Genomic DNA, 18,804 nt, shown 5'->3' on the forward strand with positions numbered 1-18,804 from the left:
AATACTGAAAGAGGCAACCAATAGAACGGGAATCGAGAGAGGCTTAGCTTGTCCCATATGAATTCATATCCAGCACAGTCAACAATAACCGATACCATCAAAAGCATTTTCATATTTTTAATGCATTATGAAACTCTAATTTCCTCGTATAGAGTTCAGGATTACTAAGTACAGAGGAATATGAAATTCATCGTATGCAGTAAGTTAATCAGCACTGTCATACTTTTATTATTTTGATTTGGAAATCTAAATGCATTTGGTGACCTCCTATTTAATGTTTCTGTGAGGGGAAATTTTGTGAGAGACCTGCAACAGTTTTCTGTGTGCAGCAAATTCATTGTTTTATTACCTTCTTTGAAAACAGTGGTGTGGATCATTTGCCTGAGGCAAATTGTTTGGAGGTTCTTTTACACTTAACATACCTTATCATTCGATAGCGTATCACTTCCCCGACAATGAATTAACTGTCAGTGCTTTACGTAGGACGTATTTTCATATGTTAAGGAAAAAGGAGGGGAGGGAATTATTTTTTCCTGCAATGATTCAAAACATGGCTCGCAGGGTTTTTCATACTCCGAAGTCTCAAGTACCGCATATGGAAGAATCGTGGTTTTATCTAATGCTCTAACTCTGGTACTACTGAAAATAAGTACGTTTAGTATCGGTGTAAACAGTCCCGTTAATAATAATTTGACATAAATCTTAAGTTACTATTCTGAATAAACAAAAAAAAAATCATAAATGTAATTTATAGTCGTCCTCAAATAAAAACCACAATGGTTACCATACTATAAAACAATACCTGGGTTCCCATCCCTTCGTAGCTCTACGACAATCGTATGATGAACAATAGAATTACGACAGGTCGTAATGTTACGAATGCTTTGTCGATCGGGAACGTGGACTGTAATCATGTCGTCTGTAGCTTACAATAAACGAAACACAGATTGATTTACTCATCTGTTTTGACAAGGAGTAATACGGTTGATCGATATGTCTTGGTCCTAACGCATGCTATAATAACTGCAAGCTATTTTCTGTAATTAATACATTTGTACCTTTACAATATCCCTTTCTTCATGCCTCTTCACCCTCATATGATTTTCGTGTTAAATATGGATTCCTAATTATATGGACGAAATTCGTATAGAGAGTCTAACAGTTTTTGGTGTCAAGCTCATATTCGTCTGTCGCTCGGATTTCAATCGTACTTTGAAAGGGTGGCGATTTTCCATTTGACGGAAACACCCGACCATCAAATATTTCCGAGTGCATCCGTTAAGGCAGGATGTGCTGACACGTTTTAGGAAATGTTATCGTCGGAAGGATGCATAAGTGTTGCAGACGTGTTCGACGGTCCGTACAGAATTGACAGATATTGACAGAATATACAGGTATCATGCCTTAATGTTGGGACAAAGTTCGAAGAGATGCAGGGCTTTCTGGTTAACTCCTAACTAGCGAGCATAGGTGAGATGCTGGCAAACCTTGAAGTATACTCAGTCATCAGGGTGGGGTGAGGTAGACGTGGGTATCGAACCAGTGTCTTTGGCGTGACGAAGGGCACTAGGCTACCTCACTTTACTGGTGTCGAAAGATGTGATATATACTGAACAGCAAAAGAAACGCAATTTTTCGAAAAAACCCGAAATTGTCATGTTTATGCCGTCTATTTAAAGACTTGACAAAGTGTGAAGAGTTGAGTTTACTGTTCAGTATATTAAGAAACTATTATCCAAAATCTTTTTTTTTATATTTTCCAGTTTGTAAACAGCAGTAAAAGCTGCAGTATAATGACGTCATTGTTGTGCAAGCTAATTGCATGGCCATTGTTATGTCATTCGTAAGCCATGTGCAAATTATACCTTTACGATAACTGGTAACATTACGAGAGGGGTAGCCCAGCGGTTAAAGCGTTCTCTCGTCACGCTGAGGACCTGGGTTCGATTCCCCACAATGTGTAAAACGCATTTCTGGCGTTCCCCGCAGTGATATTGCTGGAATATTGATGCGAGTGAGTGAGTGAGTGAGTGGAGTTAGTTTTACGCCGCACTCACAACATTCCAGTTATATAGCAGCGGAATATTGCTAAATGCGGCATAAAACCATACTCACTTGCTCACTCATAGGCTTACGAACGCTTTGTGTTTGCTTTGCATCTGAAAGAAATTTTATTTATTGTCCCCTTAAAATGTCATTTCGTGAGTCTTCTGTCGTAAGGACTTTTGTTTTTCCAGGGCGTGATGAAAACAAACACCGACTATCCTAACTGTGATAGTGAGCGGGTGTGTCTGTGCCCTCGCTCAATATCGCCTCCAGCACCGCAAAGGTGTTTGTTTACATTAAATAAGGTGACATCTAGGTTATCTTTCCTGTGAAAGGTCTGTTCTGTATATATACTAAATTAATAATCGTATTCAGAACAAATGATCTAAAAAATAAACACCTAAAGCAATACATCTTAACATGTATTGTAATGATAAGGGTGAATTAAACTTACAAAGAAAATGTGTTTACGAAGAAATATGAACAGGAACGTTCAAAAGAGAACTCCCGTCATTCGCATGGTGGCCTCTTCGACACTACCATACGTTATAGGCTGGGGTACTCATGTATTTTGTTTTAGTCTACAGCTTTCTGTTACTATGTGCCTTCGGTAAATGCGTTGAACATAGTATAATGTTGCAGGAACTGATACCATATGGTATTAACTCCAAAGCACTTATAGAATCGTGTTTAGAAACATTTCAAATATTTCTGACATTTTTGGGGCATTAATGGAAATTCCTTCTTCATGGCGTGATGCTAAATTGTTCCAATTCCTTAACCTGGACGTCACCATACCGTTTCTTCACATTATCGACAAATATCACTAACAAGTTGTGTTTGCAAAACCATGGCATACATGGTCAGTAATTGATTAGTTTGGTAGTTAGAAACCACTAATCTACTTACAGGCCTACATTGTGGTTTATGCTGGGAACAGAAGTAAAAATTTAGTTTGATTGTATTCCATAAAATGCTTTTAAATTAAAAGAGTTAATTTTAAGATTAAGATTGATCCCCCACCACCTAAGCCTAACATATTACCTAATTTACATACACCTATCAGCATCTCGTCCTATCTTGATATAGACAATATATAGAAAAAATATTTACATAAACAATAATGTTGAAGCATGTTCTCAAACGACTTTTTCTCTTTAAGGACGGGAGACACACATACGAAATACGTCTTATTACGATGAGGCTTATGTTCCTTTATTGAACTAACCTGCAAACTGTATTCAGTATTAAAGCCATAGACAGATGGCACTCTGAATAAGCTATCGATTAGAGAAAGGGTTTGTTAGACTAAAAGCATGCGTATCAGTCTGCCAACGCCCATATTATTGCCAAAATAACGTGAAAGGAATGACATTCTATGTCCATCATCCAGACAGTTTCTGCTCCTTTTCCCTATATATTCACACTCTCTATATATTTTATATATGTCTGTCCTTGAACAAGTAACCATTGGGAGTGGCAGGCACGTGGTAATATAGCTGGTTGTTGCGGTTAATCGAAGGTCAAGATAATCATACAGGAATTACTTACACAATGCTGTTAAGGGTATCCGATAGTCTATATTTAGAGCATTTTTGTAATTAAGTTGTTTGTCAATGAAAAAGTAGATGACATAAGTAAACTTTCGTGTTTAAAACATAGTTCGTATGCGTTGACCATCATTTTCCATAGTGTAGTACAGTAATATTTGTTTTAACATATAATTATCGTCATTAACAGCATATCTTCAACATTCAAACATGAATTCTATGAGTGCTTATTTTTATTCTTACCCCAACGAATAGTATCATACTCCTTTTCACATGTATGAAACGGATATGAAACTGAATATTGTACCTTAAAATTAGTTTCTTTTCATTTAAGACGTAATGTTCAGTGACTTAGTTACAAAAAGGGCATTTTTAAAATCTTTCCCGAAAATAAGTGCTGGATGACGTCAAATATGAGACTACATCGCGATAAAACGATGCGAAAATTTTCCTATTTACTTCTGTTGTAAGTACGTTAGAAATCAGGAGTGAGTGAGTGAGTTTAGTTTTACGCCGCACTCTGCAATATTCCAGCTATATGGCGGCGGTCTGTAAATAATCGAGTCTGGACCAGACAATCCAGTGAGACAATCAACAGCATGAGCATCGATCTGCGCAATTGGGAACCGATGATATGTGTCAATCAAGTCAGTGAGCCTGACCACCCGAACCCGTTAGTCGCCTCTTACGACAAGCATAGTCACCTTTTATGGCAAGCATGGGTTGCTGAAGGCCTATTCTACCCCGGGACCCTCACGGGCTTAGAAATCAGGAATATAATAATTATTCATTGATTTATCGATCTGATTTTCCGTTACTTGTTCATTTGCTAGTATTATTGAAATGGATTGTCCGTTCGCCCGGGTTCGATTTCCCCACATGGGTACAATGTGTGAAACCCGTATCTGGTGTCCCCTGTCGAGATATTGATGGAATAATGCTAAAAGCGTCGTTAAAATCATACTTACTCCCTCACTCACACTACACAGTGAATACAAAACATTAAACACCATCTTCCATACAGTAATGTTCTCTGGAGCCATAGCTCAATTACGTGACTTAATGCTCATGCTGTTGATCACTGGATTGTCTGGCCCATACTCGATTATTCACAGACCGCCATCATATAGCAAGAATATTGGTGCTAAGTGCTTAAGAATAGATGGAAGAAGCCCGTTTGCTTGTTTTACGCCGTCTCAGCTATATTCGCGCTATACGGCTGCGATCTGTAAATAATTCAGTCCAGAACAGACAATCCAGTGATCAACAACATCGTCAATTTAAGTAAAGGGGATACGATACACGTGTCAACCAAGTCAGCGATCTTGGCCACCAGATCCCGTTAGTCGTCTCTTACGACAAGAACGGGAATCTTCACTGGTTAGCAATATGAGAACTGTATGAAAATATATATACCAGCCAGAATCCAGTGTTTTAGAGGACATATAGAACGATCTCTTGGCCAAGATTAATGTGATGGTGACAGTGGTACCTACACACTCCCGCCTTCAAAGTCATTGTCACAATGATGCCTCATAAAAGTTTCTTTGACTCTGTAGGTGACAATGTCACGTGTACTCTCCCACCTTGACTCTGAAGGTGACAATGTTACCTGCACTCTCCCACCTTGACTCTGAAGGTGACAATGTTACCTGCACTCTCCCATCTTGACTCTGAAGGTGACAATGTCTAAAGGTGACAATGTTACATGTACTCTCCCACCTTGATTCTAAAGGTGACAATGTTACCTCTGCTCTGTGATGGTGGCATTGTTACCTGTATTCCCCTATCTTTGCAATAGTGACCATGTTACCTGTACTCTCCCAGCTTGACTCTGAAGGTGACAATGTTACCTGCACTCTCCCATCTTGACTCCGAAGGTGACAATGCCTAAAGGTGACGATGTTACCTGTACTGTCCCATCTTGACTCTGAAGGGGACAATGTCTAAAGGTGACAATGTTACATGTACTCTCCCACCTTGATTCTAAAGGTGACAATGTTACCTGTGCTGTCCTACCTTGACTGTGATGGTGGCATTGTTACCTGTATTCCCCTACCTTTTCAATAGTGACGATGTTACCTGTACTCTCCTACCTTGACTGTGATGGTGACAATGTTATCCGACCTTGTCTTGGGATGAAGATAAGTGTACAACAAAGCAATGGTGCCACTTCAAAGACAACGGTACAACAGTTTCCTATCTGACTCTCTGTCACTGGACAGTTTTGTTCATTGCTATAGTAACAGGGCGGAAATTAACTCACAGATGCAATATCGAATGTTTAAATTCAATACACGGAATAATGTAAATTACATCAGCAGTAAATGACAGAAGTCAGGTAGCCACCGCTTTCGCGTGCATCCGTGTGTACAAACTGCACAGACCAAATAGCTGCTCTAACATGCATTATTTGTGGAACTACAGTAATCATTGGATCTGTAAGCACTATGAAAACTCCATATGAAACCTTCCTGGATCCCTGTTGTCACTAAAAATACAGATCACAATTATGTATGTGCAGGAATATGGTCTCTGAAGTTGATGGATGACAAGGTTTGTGCAGTTCATGAATTACAGCTTTTTATCTTACCGCAAGAACGAATGTCAGTATACATAAAATTGATCTCAGGAGGCACATGTGGGTTCATAAAATTAATGTGTTGATCTCTGTATATGTTCGTGTGTGCCCATATATTCACTGCGTCGATATCTGTATATATAGTGTCTCTGTATGGACTGTGTTGGTCTCTGTATATGCACGTGTGTGCCCATATATAATGTCTGTATATAGACTGTGATGGTCTCTGTATATGCACGTGTGTGTCCATATATATTGTCTGCATATGGACTATATGAACATGTAGGTTCATATAATTAATCTGTTGATCTCTGTATATGTTCGTGTGTGCCCATATATTCACTGCGTCGATATCTGTATATATAGTGTCTCTATATGGACTGTGTTGGTCTCTGTATATGCACGTGTGTGCCCGTATATAATGTCTGTATATAGACAGTGATGGTCTCTGTATATGCACGTGTGTGTCCATATATTCACTGCGTCGATATCTGTATACATGTATATATTGTCTCTATATGGACCGCGTTGGTCTCTGTATATGCACGCGTGTGTCCATATATAATGTTTGTATATGGACTGTGATGGTCTCTGTACATGCACGTGTGTGTCCATATATAGTGCCTCTCTATGGACTGCATTGACATTTGTATATGCACGTGAGTGTCCATATATAATGTCTCTAAATGGGCTGTGGTGATCTCTATATCCACGTGTGTGTCCATGTATTCACTGTGGAGATCTCTGTATGTACACGTGTGTGCCCATGTTTACATTGTGTTGATCTCTGTACATTTTTTATCTCTGTATATGCACGTGTGTACTGACATAGTCACTCTGTTGAACTCTGAATACACACGTGTGTTTATGTGTTCTGTGTGTTGATCTCTGCACGTATGCATCCATGCACGTACATGCACGTATGCAACCATTTAATCAGTCACCATACATGCACCATGATTTCTGTATATACACTTCTGCGTGCCCATATATTCAGAGAGTTAATATCTGTATATTCACTGAGACCATCTCTGTATGTGCAGGTGTGTGTATTTGTTTTCAGTGTGCACATGTACATATACACGATAGTGTTTATGTATCTCTGTAAATGCGCATGCGCTCTGTGTGCATTTTGTGTAGTCACTGTGCTGATCCGTAAATGTAGTATAGTCCATGGAAAATATTGAAGGGACACTTGAATTTTCCTTTGTTCTTTTATTTGGTTTTCTCAGTATATTCACTCAATATAATAAAAAGTTCATATAATGCACTTCACACTAAGATTCACAATTGTTACGTTAACTTAACTTGGTAAACAATAGCTTGTTAAGCAAAATCCCCCTAAGTAGCCACGTATGTTTTTGCACATTTTTTCATCTCCTTTTGGGAGTGTAAGTGAGTGAGTGAGTTAGTGAGTGAGTAAACTTTTACGCTGCCCTCAGCAATATTCCAGCTATATGGCTGTAAATAATCGAGTATGGATCAGACAATCCAGTGATCAACAGCATGAGCAGCGATTTGCGCTACTGGGAACCGATGATATTTTTCAACCAAGGCAGCGGGTCTGACTACCCGATCCCGTTAGTCGCCTCTTAAGACAAGCATGGTCGCCTTTTATAACAAGCATGGCTTGCTGACGGCCTATTCTACCCCGGACTTCACGGGTCTGTTAGTATTGTACTGATAGCAGTCTAATTCATCATGGCACACCCACCACAAAGCACTGCAATTAGCTGTGGCTGTCCTTCGGAGGAAATCAATTTGGTTAACTCTGTCTCCACTCAATAGCTGATGGCTCCATGATATAAACACGTACTCTGATTTATCATTAACAAATTCATCTGAGAGTTGTCATTTATTGTGACTAACGATTGATTTATGACTGTATAACAACATGTGTCTAGTGAGTGAATCAATTAATTATGAGCCTCCTTTTGCGATAATCCACATGTAATGAACTTTATATACAATTTATATACAATTTATGTACTCTGTGTTATACTGTGTGTTGGGAATATGCGTGTTTACGTTAGTTTGGTAACAAACGCTATGCATGCAATTAAAATGCATTCGCGCATGCTTTTATCTGAACAGTAAACATTATGCAGGTACTCATTGTTGCGGGACAAAACATGACGCACAGATATTCTAGTGTAGATAGACGTTACGCATACACTTTTCAATTGGTAAACACAGCATGCGTAACAGGTAAGATGACACATGTTATGGGTAAATGTGTCACTGGGGCTAGGAAAACACGGTACGTTCTCTGGGTAGAAAGACACGTACCTTAGGCAAACATGACACGTGCACTATATAAACATGACAAGTGCACTAAGTAGAATGACACGTGCACTAGCTAAGAATGACATGTGCACTAGGTACACATGACATGCGCTAGGTACGCATGGCATGTGCACTGGCTAGAATGACATGTGCCCGAGGTAAACATGACACTTGCGCTATATAAACAAGACACGTGCATCAGGTAAGAATGGCACGTGCACTAGCTAAGAATGCCACGTGTACAAGGTAAACAAGATATGTGTACTAGGTAAACAAGAAGAAGAAGGACACGTGCACTAAGTTGAATGACACGCGCAGTAGGTAAAACTGACAAGTACACTAGGTAAACATGACAAGTGCACTAGGTAAAAATGACACGTGTTCTAGATAAACATGACACGTGCACAAGTAGAATGACACGTGCACTGGGTAAACATGACACATACACTAGGCAAACATGACAAATGTACTAGGTAAACATGAAACATGCATAAATATAACGCTCAGTCAAATTAACGGATGGAAGCACGGTCTCTATAGACATTAATAGCATTTACTTACACATGCACTGCATCTGATAGACAGGTGTTAGTGTCTGTGAGGCAGTGCAACATGATAAACAAACATTTTTCAATATCTTAATGCATAACGTCATTACACGCTCATAACGAAATGGATCCGTGAAGGTCCCGGGGTAGAATAGGCCTTCAGCAACCCATGCTTGCCATAAAAGGCGACTATGCTTGTCGTCAGAGGCGACTAACGGGATCGGGTGGTCAGGCTCGCTGACTTGGTTGACACATGTCATCGGTTCCCAAATGCGCAGATTGATGCTCATGTTGTTGATCACTGGATTGTCTGGTCCAGACTCGATTATTTACAGACCGCCGCCATATAGCTGGAATATTGCTAAGTGTAAAACTCACCTCACTCACTCACTCACTCATAACGAAATGACAGCTACAACGGGATTTTTTCTATCCAGATGATACTGGTAAGGCAGCCTAGTTAAATCGCCCAACGCTTAGTATTAAGCCGGTTTTGGTAACATTTTAGCAATATCACGGCGGGTGACAAATCGGCTCACATATTGTATCCATGTTTAGAATCGAGCCTAGGCTTCGGCGTGGCGGGCGAACACTTTAACCTCTGGGCTACCCACCGAGCCAAATAAGCCACAAGGAAAATACCCGAGATTATAGTTTTGTAAGACATGAGGCAAACTTCATATATAGGTTCGCGTCAAGGGTCTTCACAATTACGAGGCAAAGGTGAAAGGTTCGATACACTGGTGATATACAGGTTGGATATGAGAAACGAGACAAGAGTCTGTACAGTATGAGATAAATGGGAGGAAGACGATATACAAGTACGAACCCAGATACGAGACACAGGGGATTAAAAAGTTCGATAAAGAAATGACTAAAGAAAGGCGCCAGTGGTCTATACATGTAAGAAATCCACAGATTCAAAGGTTCGATAAGAAGATGACATTATGGCCAGAGACAAGGACCATGAAGGTGCAAGACAAACGTGACACGTGAGGAACAAGACAGAGACGAGATGAAGATGGTGAAAGAAAATAAAAAACCCAAAACATAACGATAGCAGACAAAAATGTTACAAAAGCAACGCAGATTGAGTGAGTTTTGTTTTACTCAGCAACAGCCCAGCTATATGGTGTCAATGAAATCTACACTAGACGGTCCAGTAATAAAAAATCATGAGCATGACATCATTTTACCGCGAATTATTTTCACGGGTAAGACACGAGAGAATGTTTACATACTTGAAATAGAGAAATATTTCTAAATTCAAAAGACACAGATGGTACCGACGGCATTTGACTTTGCGTTATGTTCAGAAACAGAAAATAAGAAGGCAATCTTAGCTTTTGAAAATGTAGAGTTAATTGTAAATCTTTAACAAATGTATCCTGCCACAATAGACTTTGCTCTTCATTGAGGTGCTGATCCAGTAAAGTTTAAAGCATTAGAGACAGCGACGCCATTGTATCCAAGTGTATGCTAAGTCGCAGTTTGAGTCACTTCATCGTGTATTGTTCTGACCTTGCCACATCGGAGGAGCTGGATGAAAGCACTCCGGATCCGGCGGTGCAGAAGGGGGTAGAGGGCGGGGTTGATTGTGGAGTTCAGCCACAGAATCCAGAAACTAACCTCAAATAACACAGGATCCACACAATCCTCACAGACACTCTTTACGAGAGCCATGATCTCAAATGGAAACCAGCAGAATCCAAATACAATCACAAGGACGAACAGAGCACGAGCTGCCTTCTGACCACGTGACACTGTTTGCGCATGAGCTGTGCGCGACTGTTGCTTGTTTCCGGGAGACGCAGACCCAACGGAAGAGGCAATGGCAGTTGGTACAATCCTGTTCTTACCAGCAATAGAACTGGGTCGTTTCCTGAGGCGGAGTACGATCAGGATGTGGAACGTGCCAACAACAACGAAGGGAATGACAAATTCCACCATGGATCCAAACACCGCGTATTCCATATTGTAGAAGTAGGGCACCATACACTGTTTCATTGGAATAACATCTTTATTGATCCACATGTCCCAGAAAACAATAGCAGGAGCATACACTAACCCAGCTATCACCCACGGAGAAAGCATCATCACCAGAAGAAGGGTCCTGCTCTGTTTTGCTCTGTACCGTAGTGGAAAAGCCACCTGTAGATACCGGTCGATGCTGATGACGCACATATTCAGTGCAGATACTGCAGGTGCTATGTAATCCAAGATTAGCCAGATCTTGCAGAAGGCCCTGCCGGACTCCCATACTCCGGTCAGCAGATAGGGAATATAGGGCGGTATGCAAATGAAGCCAATCAAGAAGTCCGCCACAGCCAGATTCAGGATGAAGTAGTCGGAGAACTTCCTCAAGGAGCTGTTTGTGGCAAAGGCTAGAAGAACCAGAAGATTGCCTCCAGTTGTCAGGACAGCCATTACACCTGTGACTGTTGCTATGCTAACTATCTGTGTTGGAGAGAAAGGCGGCTCGCCGATGGTGCTGTTGGACATAGTGGAAATGTTAGTTCAGTCTTCAATTATCAATCACCTGATGAAAGGGTAAGAAGTAGCCCAGAAGCGTCACGTTACACAATGAAGAAGGTGCCGAAGTAGCCCAGAAGCGTCACGTTACACAATGAAGAAGGTGCCGAAGTAGCCCAGAAGCGTCACGTTACACAATGAAGAAGGTGCCATCCATATACTCGTCTTATATAGCCTTTCGTATTGCTTAAATATCCACTTTGTCTTAATAACTGAAACACTTCAAAGTATCCCCCTTTGACAAAAATGTATCCCCACCTTGATCTCGGGACTGTGATGACGCTCTTGTTAAATGGTAGTCTCCAGCTACTGACTCTGTTCTCTGAGATCTCATGCACTCCGAATGATCCCATATTGGTTTTGAGTTTTACTTCATCTTCGTCTTTATAAAAAAAAGGCATTTGTCACGCGCGGACGTCACAGTTAATGGTTCCATCATTTGTCAGTGTTTACCAAAACCTATCTTCAAGCATCTGGACATTTCCTCAAATGATGGAACGCCGCGTTCAGTGTATCGTGTTCAGTACATCGTCAGTGCTTATTCAAACAAATGTCTTTTTTGGAGGGCTTGTTAAACACAATCTTTGCGTTCCATATTTCGTGTTGCTAACAATAACTTGAATGTCAACAAATTTACAGAAGATGAAAGCATTTCAAATATGGACATATGAAACACGAAGTCCCATCATTAAACAAGGAGACAGCCAATAGACCAATATTATGAAGAAAAAAATGCACAAAAGACGGAAAAAGCTGAGGTGTTGACAGAATTATTTTTGATGTGAGGAGTCAATAGGTTTTTATCGAAAAAAGTTATATTGTTCCTGCAAATATCTGAAAAGATAAGTCTAATAAGCGTTGTATATTCGACTTGCTTAACGCATCTTACTTGGTTGACATGTTGGCTTGTCTTGTGTGTTTATTTGTTTGGTTTCTGCCTTTTTGCTGCTGCGACCCAGTTGTCAACCGGAGGCATGTTCAAACATGAAGTCTTTCGACTCAATGTTTACCGAACCGGTCATGTATTTCAGCTTTGATTGATTGTTTCTAGTCTTCAAAGTCTTGTTGAGAATTTTCGATATTGGGAAATTTTATCAGAATTGCCGATTTAGTGAGTGTGTTGGATGGGTAACTGTTGGGTGGGCGGATGAGTGAGTGTGTGAGTGAGCCAATGAGTGAGTGAGTGAGTGAGTGAGCCAATGAGTGAGTGAGTGAGTGAGTGAGTGAGTGAGTGTTTGGGATAAGTAACTGTTGGTTGGTTGATTGAGTGAGTTCACTAAGACACAAATCGAACAATCGATGTGAACACTTGAACATGTTTTTCCACACAGATTTTAACGGACTCCTGCGGGAGAAGCAAACTGCACCATTTGCATAAGAAACTAACAGAGCTCGTGTATACAGACTCCTTGATCTTGTGTTTGGCAAGACAACTATATCCAGCAAACTTTGTAACATTACACCGGTACACGCGCACCGTGTGGAGTAAAATCGATCTGAATTGACTCACGGTAAGGACTAACCACGCTTCTAAATATATAATATTCGATGACCACCTTTGTGAATTAAACTCGTGCATGCTCTGAGTCAATAACACGATCACCTGTACCTTGTCAAGTCATTGATACCTCTTCAAGGGCCATTTTAAGATATGTATCTGAGTGTGGGGTGGTTGGGGTGGGTCTATGTTACTACACAGAATATTTGGTTTTACTGTAAAGACATACCCTCTCCATCAACAAAATGAAATTGCGTTGATCGGCGTTTATGATGAGAGTCGGTCGATTTTCTGGTCACGAACTCATTTACTTAGAGACCGACGTCATATAGCTCGAATATTGCAGAGTAGGACGGTTAATTACCAACAATGTACAAACCAAACAAACAAATGTTATTTTTACGTTGAAAGGCAATTAGAAGTTAATGCACCTACAATATGTTCAAGTGTCTGGTAAAAACAAAACAAACAAAAAGCCGTTTACATTTAGATATGTATACATATATAGTAAACCATTGTCTCCCAAAACTGTGTTCCACTCAAGATATTGCTTGTGTTAGATCAAGCGATCTTCCAAGGAAATATCGTTTTGACATTCGATCCTGTACAATGCCCCGAAAGTTCGAATGAAAGTTGGTGAGAATAGATACAGATCCTATTTCTCACAACTGTTTGACAACTTGGTGTTGGTGGCGAATTGATGGAATATTCACTATCAAACATGAGCTTGACAACATGTGTTGTCTAAATTTAGTTTGCTGTGTGAAGAAGGCAGCTCAATGGTACATGGTCACAGATGTACATTTTCATCGAAAACTAATACAGAGTGAGAATCTCAGATTCTGAAATAGATGGGAACACGATTAACAGTGTACAGGACCATTTTGTTGTACACATCTCAGCTGTAAAGGTGGCACAGACTGTTGACGAAACAAATTAAACGAACAAGTTGAAACACACACACCTGCACAGAGTTGATTTTCTAAGAGACACACTTGGAGCCATACAAGAACCTGTCGTGCTCTAGATTTAAAGAAATTGTCATCCATATATACTTGTTCTATCGATGCTCCACCATCAACAGACCCGTGAAGATCTGGGTTAGAATTGATCTTCACCATCCCATGCATATTCAAAGAGGCGACTAAAGTGATCGGAAGGTCAGGCTCGCCGACTCAGTTGACGCAGATATGAGTCAAGCAAATCAAGGGCAGATAAATACGTCTCTACTAGAGCTTGTAACCAGTACAATAGTGATTTTATGTGCGTGGAAAAGCTGTAATTCCCCGTCGAGTGGAGTGTTTTATGCCACTTCAGTGTCCCAGCAAGGAATATCACACATGGGCTCCAAAGACATTAACCATATCGGAATCGAATTCCATTCTTCGAACGCTTTAGCCGAGAGGCCTCTTCATTGTATATATAATGTTGAAATGTACCGTAGAATACAATATAGGCGAAGGTTGTAGGGTAGTCTAGTGGTTCAAGCGTTCGCTCGTCATGTCGAAAACCCGGGTTCGATTTTCCACATTGGTACAATTTGTGAAGTCCATTTCTGGCGTTTCGTACCATGATATTGCAAGAAAACAATTTCATTTCATTTATGGCGTTATAACGAGGATGAATCTGTCGGTCATAACTAAACTGGTATAGTTCATGATGTCACCGTCTTTTCATTAGCCTATACCATAATTTGGAAAGCTGTCAGCTGACTCCCGCTGGTGACTGAACTTAAAGTGTTCAACAGCATTTTCTCTCTCCAATCTGATTCACACCTTAAAGGAGAGTACTAACGCCATTTTTCATACGTGTAAAAACATTCTAAAAGTCACTTTCATTGATGAAACTGAACAAAAAGTTTGTTCACTTAACTATGTACATCGAAGTCGCTGATTTGCCAAGTCATAAAACTTGACGTTATAACGAGGAAATCGGAACAGTTGTTCTGAAAACGACTGGCTGGGTTTGGTGTTTTATCCGGGGAACTGCAACTGGTGGAAATCCGTCCTGGGAAACTGGCATTCTAACTAGGGTATTATAACCAGGATATCACTGTAGTAATAAACGGGTTACCTGGTACCCAACAGTCATACTGAAAATCAAGTTCCTTGTTCTGAGCGTACCTGAACAACTGTTATCAACAGTCAAGTACAATTTCAGTCAAGCGGGGTAGCGTTGTGTGTCAGGCGTTCTCTCGTCACGCCGAATACCCGGGTTCGATTCCGAACAATGGCGAAATGTGAAGCCCGTTTCTGATGTCCTCCGCCATGATATTGCTGGAATATCGATAAGGCGGCGTAAGACTAAACTCACTCTTTCACTAACTCACTTGGGCCGACAGCGCATGATAATGACGAACATTTTCGACAAAATCCAAGGTCAGGTGAAATATTGAAGAAACGTATCAAATCATTCTTCTAAATTCACAGTCGTCGTATGCACAAGTAAACTGTAGCACAAATGGGTTGCGCAAAAAAGACGGAAATGACCAGGCTTCGCTTGCATGTATGGAGACTAGTATATTTTCTGTCTGTTGCGCAACATATTTTGCGCTACAGTTTGCCAGTGTCTTGTGCGGTGTTTATTGTAACAAATAAAGTCCACAATTAGGTAACGGTCCGGTGGAGCCAAATGAATTAACTTCGGAGATTTATATGTGATCAGAGGGAAAAGCATTGTCCAGTCAAAGAAATAAAATACTATCAAAGCGTACGTAAAATCTCCATTTTGAGTTCTATCCTCAGCGATTACCGTCATTTTATTGTTGACTCGTGAAGATCCGGGATAGAATTGATCTTCATTAACCCATGCTTGTCGTAAAAGCGACTAACGGGGTCTGGTGGTCAGGCTTGCTGACTTGGTATCGTCTCCCAAATGCGCATATCGACGCTAATGCTGCTAATCACTGGATTGTCTGGACCAGACTGTCAAGTGGATTTGTGATGAAAGGGGTCGTGAAAGGGGTCGGTCTGATGAAAGGGACAGAAGCTCATTACAGAAACTACGTAAATGATTTTGAATTAGCTGCAACTATTGTTGTGAAATTAAAAGAACTCGTCGACGACTTAGAAGCAAGAAAAAAAGCGACACTAGGCATGTTGAAATCAAGAGTTAAACTGTCGAAATTGTAATAGTACAAATATCTAGTGATGTGACGATTCAGCGATATTCAACGATGCATCGATAAATGGGCCGCCGATACAGTGAATCGATACAAATGTTTACATTGCCATGTATCCCATTTCCATATTTCAAATGGAACACGATCCACGATACATCGTGATGCGTATCGTATTTCCATCCATGTATCGGGATTAGTATCATATCACAGCTTCAGTGCACAATGCTTTAGCACTATAATGCCGTAAGTAAAATTTTGGTATCGTGATGTATCGTGGAGCAGGTTGTATGCCAATACTAATACTACAAATATCTTGGCATTATTCCTGACAATAAACTACAGTGACTTCCAAACACTGATTTCATGTTTAAGAAATGCCAGCTAAGACTGCATTTCTCGGGCTGAGATCTTTTATCGCAAGCAAAAATGTTATGCTAATTTTTAGTTGTTTTATTAAATATTTTTACTTTTTCGGTTCAATACTGGTGTGGATCTCTTCATATCAGAAGCAACTGCTATCTTAACAAAACCGTTTTAATTGGAAGAAAAATCCCTGGTTCGGAATTACATTCGCTTATTAATTCTTTGCTGAGAGAATTTCATCTGATACCTTATTTTCTGAATATGACCGCTGATAAATGCCCTGTTTTAAAATAAGGAGAGTACAATTTTTTGAAGCAAGTATTTGCTTTTGACTGACGGTTAACTTTGTTTGTTGTGTTACTTTGTGTTTTCGTAACCTTTGCGTCATGTTTGATATTAAATTATGTGAACACATTAAAACGTAAAAAGAGTCCCCCCGGGGTAATAAAGTATTGTCATTGTCATTGTCAACAATACCACAACTGGGATACGATGACATTTGTCTGACACCCGTCAGTCTCCTCTTACGAATCGAAACCAGACAATCCAGTGATTAACAGTTTGAGTATCGATCTACGCAACTGGAATAAAATGACATATTGTCAACCAATCAAATAAAAAATGACAAATTGTCAACCAATCAAATCAAAAATGACAAATTGTCAACCAATCCTGAATCTTCATCAGTGTGTGCTGAAATGAGTTGACCTGATGTGAATGCAAATATGTCTTTTTTCCCTTAAATCCCAGCTCTTCATTAACACAATACCAGTGAGGGAGTGAATTTGGTTTTTCACCGATTTTAGAACTATTCAAGCTATATCATGGCGGTGGACATGGAAATCGACTTTACACATTGTGGGGAACCGAATATGAGGATTCGGACTGATAAGCGAACGCTTTAACAGCCTGGCTCCCTATTTTGAAGTGACACGCAGGAGGTTTGGTAGAAAAAAACGTCCGCCGATGTTGATTCCTGATCGCATCATTAAAAAAGACGTTAAAAAAGGTACTTGTTGTTTCCCTGCCCATCGCTCTGTGGTAAAGGGCATGTCACAGAATTCAAGAAGCGTGAATTTTATAAAGTGTTTGTTTGGTTGTTTGTTGTTTAACTCAACAATACTCCAGCGCATGTCTGTAAATAATCGAATCTGTATTAGACAATCAAGTGATCAACAGCATGAGCATCTATCTGCTCATTGAGATAAAAAGACATGTGTGTCAACCAAGTCATCGGGCCTAACTCGATGGCCTAGATTCTCGAATCACTCATAGCGCTAAGATAGTTATAAATGCCATATACATCAACTTACGACTATCTTAGCGCCAATAGTGCTTCAGGAAATTGGGCCCGGTATCTTAACAGGGCAACTTTGAAAAAAGGTTACTTTCAGATACAAGTTGTCACATAAATAGCAAGTGTTTCCGTGGGAACATCGATTTGTATTTTTCACAACACGATTTCCATGAGCAGGAGAATCCTTAACGACGGTTAAAAAAGGTAGCGACTTGAGCTCGTAACAGACGATAGCCACCAACAGGAGGTATCTTGTCACGTGACACGCCCCTCTCACTGCCTGGGGGACCAACACTGCCTACAAAGATGTTTGCTGACTGAGTGATGTGAAGAAAGTTCTCAAGTGGCGACAATTGGTATATTTTCCTCCACCTTCACGTTATACACGCGCCGCAGCATCAACGCACGTGCAAACCGTAGCAGTGATGCTGGTGGGCGCTGCATGGGGTCCTAGTTTGGCGGCTGCGCAGCAGGAAGTGGGTCGGTGAAGACGTCAGGTCCGCGGTGAGAAAAGTGACTCTTCTCATTGCTTGTTTTGTATCACGGGGATCTTTTGTTTTGGAGAAGAAAATGTTTGACGGTTGTTTGCACTTATTAAATCTCAGCTGTAATTAAAATCCCCCTTCAAGCCTTTCTGAAACTGTTCTTCCGGTGTTTACGTGCTTGTCACTGTGATGATGAAGACTGGATTTAATTGGATTGAGATGAAGAGCATACACGATAACGAGCTGGCGGGTAGGACGTCATTGAATATATTTTCTATTTATTGTTGCAGAGTCAAAACATATGTAAAGTATGCATCGCGTTCCAGTGTCAGTTCTATAAATAAATAAATAAATAAATAAATAAATAAATAAATAAATGAATGAATGAATGAATGAATGAATGAATGAATGAATGAATGACAGTGTACATCTTTTTTTTTTTGTAGTTAAAAGTAAAAAATACATGTAAATTGTACATCGCACATTCCAATTTAATT

The 18,804-nt window shown here is 40.2% G+C and overlaps 1 protein-coding gene across 1 annotated transcript; it reads right to left on the reverse strand.

Annotated features, from left to right (window-relative positions):
• Positions 1 to 10,490: 10,490 nt before the first annotated feature.
• Positions 10,491 to 11,513, reverse strand: LOC137265012 (histamine H3 receptor-like). The gene has a single exon (XM_067800343.1). It carries the CDS (start codon positions 11,511 to 11,513, stop codon positions 10,491 to 10,493), a length of 1,023 nt encoding a protein of 340 aa, XP_067656444.1.
• Positions 11,514 to 18,804: the final 7,291 nt, after the last annotated feature.

The sequence above is a fragment of the Haliotis asinina genome, chromosome 15 (assembly GCF_037392515.1).
Source record: "Haliotis asinina isolate JCU_RB_2024 chromosome 15, JCU_Hal_asi_v2, whole genome shotgun sequence".
Lineage (NCBI taxonomy): Eukaryota > Metazoa > Mollusca > Gastropoda > Lepetellida > Haliotidae > Haliotis > Haliotis asinina.

Coding starts and splice junctions, on each gene's coding strand:
- LOC137265012 (XM_067800343.1), bottom strand. CDS start 11,513: ATGTCCAACAGCACCATCGGCGAGCCGCCTTTCTCTCCAACACAGATA.